The sequence below is a fragment of the Vigna angularis genome, chromosome 2, assembly GCF_016808095.1.
Source record: "Vigna angularis cultivar LongXiaoDou No.4 chromosome 2, ASM1680809v1, whole genome shotgun sequence".
In the NCBI taxonomy this organism is placed as follows: Eukaryota; Viridiplantae; Streptophyta; class Magnoliopsida; order Fabales; family Fabaceae; genus Vigna; species Vigna angularis.
The window spans coordinates 31,587,768-31,591,527 of record NC_068971.1 but is presented as its reverse complement, the minus strand read 5'-3'; the positions used below and the strand labels follow the sequence as shown (position 1 = coordinate 31,591,527).

The window sequence follows — 3,760 nt, the reverse complement described above, 5'->3', positions numbered from 1 at the left end:
TGAAAAAAACTCAAGAACTGTTCAAACTGATCTCATGACAAATGAAAGAAAATAGACAACGGCATACAATCCATTTCATCCTCGCAGCACAATCAATTGTGCAAAACCACAACTAGATTGACAGCATCAAAGGACCCTTATTGAAAGCTTCAACAAGTTCAAGCTTTAAGCATTGGAGTACACACAGACAAGGTTTTGAATCCATAAATTTCCCAAAAGACATAACCATTTAGCTACCTACTCCCACAAGAAGGGAAGTGTAAGCGGGTCGTCATTTTCAACCAAACCATCTAACCCCATTTGCAGCATTCCATTGTAATGAAGGTTGGTTGTGTTATCAAGAACCAATACTTGACCACTAGGCTTATCTTTTTCCGTTTCTGAGTATGCATATTCATTGACAGTATCAAAATGCACAGATCCTGATGGAGATTGCATTGGACATGTGATGCTAGATTGTACCATACTCGACTCTGGACTTTGTGATTGAAGTGTTGACAGAAGATAGAGAGCACAACCTGAGTCAAAGGATCCAGGTTTTGCATCTGAAGAGTGCTTTCGGCTGCTCTTTCCACCGGTTGATGGGGTGATGGTGCCATGAATAGGTTGACAAATGGGAGCTCCAAGTATTGCTCCATTAGCATTGCTTACAATAGGGTCATTTTCTTGCCACAGAGGATGTCCCTTGTCTTGCTTGTGCTTGTCAATTCTGTATAACAGTCGAGGTGGATCATAACCAGATTCAGCTCCAGTTTTTGCAGTGGCAGACCACATACTCCTCATAATAGGGTTGACATATGTCTCCGGGCTTCCAAAATGCAGGATTCTAGGTCCTAAGTTGCAGAAAGGCAGTGCAAAAGTTCACATTAATTACACTAGTGGAAGATGGGAAATAATGACAAGAAACTGTTGTTAATGAAAAAAATGACATGAAACTGTTAAGAATAGGTTAACAAGTTTTGTTAACATCAAAGAAAGGAAGTAAATGAATTCTGTATTTCAGATGTAATAGATGATTTTCACTTTTGTATCTGTAATATTAGTCTAAAACCAGTGATTTAAGTTTATATCCTTCTACTTCACTTCCACTGTATGGTAAATATTGACTTGGTCTTATACTTCCAAAATGAATCCATTTACATTTTCATTTAATAATTTCTTTCCAAGACAGGAGGAGAATAACACTTTTTTTAACTTACTAAGTGTCTCCTTAAGAAGTACTCACAATGCACTAACTAAGGAAGCAATGACGAATAATTCTGAAGGACAAAATTTAAATGCATTTATATAGGCACTTTTGGTAACTCGCTTGGGTTGGCCTAGCAAGTTTAGGTAATTTGCATGAAGTCATAGGTTCTAACTTCAAACCTTAGCTTTGTTCAATTCTATATCTTCCTACAATATTCTTCTGCTAATCCTCCTACTTGCTTTATAACATCAAATATTACAATTTCTCATTATACATTTCTACTTGTAATTCCTTAAATAATGCTTTTGAGGCCTTTTCTTTTCTTTAATTAAAAATAAAAGGGTTATGTATTCATGACAACGGAATTAGGAGTGACTTATTGTTTTATGAAATGTTATGCACATTGCATTTAGTTTTCAAAGTATAGCTCAAAACATTGAATAAATAGACCGACAGCCTACAGGTAACTATAGCATAAGCAAAGGTCTCTGCTCTCATAAGAGTTTCAAGAAATAGAAATCCTCTTCTACTTCTTTTTTTTCCACCAACAAACTTAACGAACAATTGAACTCCATGGGAACCATGTATGATCTAAATGTCATGTTCCAACACTAAGTTTCTAGTAAAAGTCAAAGATTGATAATCACTTAGCTTTATCATGACAACATCCAAATAGTATTGGCTTAGAATAATCTAATTCAGAGTAAAATAACCTTAAGCAATGTTCTAATTCCATTTTCACAAAGGTTCACAGCACTAAGCAGCTTAAAACTAAAGGGTTATAGTTTGGTGGCAGGAGGGTTTTGTTGTTTCTTTTCAATTGGGGGCTTACCCTTTTACACTTACTCCAATTCAATCACACAACTGAGATCAATTTGACAATGATATACATAAGGCCATATTGGCACAAACCTTTGTAATTGTACATGAATTTCTCAGCAGCCATGAAAAGAGAGGGAGGCTGAGGTTTCCTCCTGCGCCTGTTATGCCCATCAAGCCTTTTCCTACAACTCCTCTTAACCTCATCAAACTCCCCAAGTGAGTGAAACCTACACAACAACAATTGGCAACACCCAATGTTACAAAACACATCAAACCAAACGACAGAAGGGGACAAATTCCAATCCCTAAATCTCCAACTCCCACATAACCAAACTCCGAACCATACCTGCTGCATTGCTGGCAGAACCGTTGTTGTTTGCCCCCCACCAACACAACTGGGGTCTTGGAGTGCTTTTCACAGACCCTATGGCGCCTATGATACTCTCTGCAATCACTGAGGTCAGAGGTGCATCCATCAACAGAACAACACATATTCTGTGATCCATTCTGAAGGCGGGATCTTTTTGATGACCCAGATGGTGAAGAAACAGTTTTTGAGTCTCTAGGGTCCTTAGCAACATCCGGGAGTGATTTTTCCTCACTAAGCCTCAAATCCACTGAAGCAGCTTCATTCCTCTGTCCTTCACCATTAGCCAGCTCCAGCCCACGTGGATCCCAGGCAAACTCTTTCCCGTCCCAATCCATAACCAACAGTTAGTTGCTCCCACAAACTATGATGCTTTATGTCCCTTTTAAGATGCCAAAGCCAAACCTGTAAGGCACTCACTCACACAGGAATCAGAACTTGAATCCCCTTGTGTTATCACCACAAGCTGAAGAAGACTTTGACTTAGGAACCAAAGCAGGATAAATGGGTCAATCAACGACACCAAGATGGAAATCAGAATTGGGTTCCCAGAGGAAGCCAAAAGAATCAATGCATTAACTGAAAAGATTGCAAAAAATTGAAAGAAAAAATAAAAAGAGATGGATATTGGAAGATATTCTGAAAGACTATAGACATGAACGTCACCTCAACCTCAAATGCAACTTGACCCTCAAAGGGGTTGAAAAGAAATTAATGTCAATTCAAGGACTTTTGTTGTTTTCTGTGAGAGAATATAAAAATAACACACAAAGCTTTCACATTTAAAAATAAACGCAGAGAGAAACTTCACCAAACTCACATAGTTATGCAAATCTTAAACCCCTTAAATTCTCAAAGCTGCAGATAGGCCTCCAAGAAAATGGGCACAGAAGGTGCAAGACACATGTCGTGTTTTTGTCTCTGAGAAGAGAAAAAACTTGGAGTGAAAAAGTGGCTCACCAACTCCAATTCAATGAGCTCTAGATGTGGAGTAGGGGACACAATCTGGATCAATTGGAAGCAATTACCTTTACTCAACAAAAAATTATGCAAAACACTGTTCTTTTTCTTTCCCTTTGTTTTCCTGTTGTTTTCTTACCTGTAAGTTTCACTGGTCTTTCATTTTTGACTTTCTTTTTTAGGTCATTCTTCGTTAAAGTAACGATAAAAAAACTTTACTTCTTTTATTTATAGAAATTTGACACTAATAAACGAATTTAACTCACATATTAGTTAAAGTTTGGTTTAATTCATCCTTAAATCTCGAATATTTTGAATAATTTAACGAGGTCTTTAAATTAAAAAATTGCAACCATTTATTTGATTTTGTAAAAATTTTATAATTGCGTTTTTGAAATTAGTTTATAGTGGTTTAAATTGTC

General features: G+C 37.0%; 1 protein-coding gene across 1 annotated transcript; it reads right to left on the bottom strand.

Annotated features, from left to right (window-relative positions):
* LOC108327045 (teosinte glume architecture 1) lies at positions 1 to 3,313 on the bottom strand. Its single transcript, XM_017560724.2, has 4 exons — positions 3,199 to 3,313; positions 2,358 to 2,783; positions 2,102 to 2,238; positions 1 to 833 (listed from the first exon to the last, which is right to left on the bottom strand). The coding sequence occupies exons 2-4, from the start codon at positions 2,714 to 2,716 to the stop codon at positions 238 to 240; spliced, it is 1,092 nt and encodes a 363-aa protein (XP_017416213.2). The 5' UTR covers positions 2,717 to 2,783; positions 3,199 to 3,313; the 3' UTR covers positions 1 to 237.
* Positions 3,314 to 3,760: the final 447 nt, after the last annotated feature.

Coding starts and splice junctions, on each gene's coding strand:
- LOC108327045 (XM_017560724.2), bottom strand. CDS start 2,716: ATGGATTGGGACGGGAAAGAGTTTGCCTGGGATCCACGTGGGCTGGAG. Junction 2,239..2,357: donor TTCTGCCAGCAATGCAGCAG/GTATGGTTCGGA, acceptor GTTGTTGTGTAG/GTTTCACTCACTTGGGGAGT. Junction 834..2,101: donor ATTCATGTACAATTACAAAG/GTTTGTGCCAAT, acceptor TCTGCAACTTAG/GACCTAGAATCCTGCATTTT.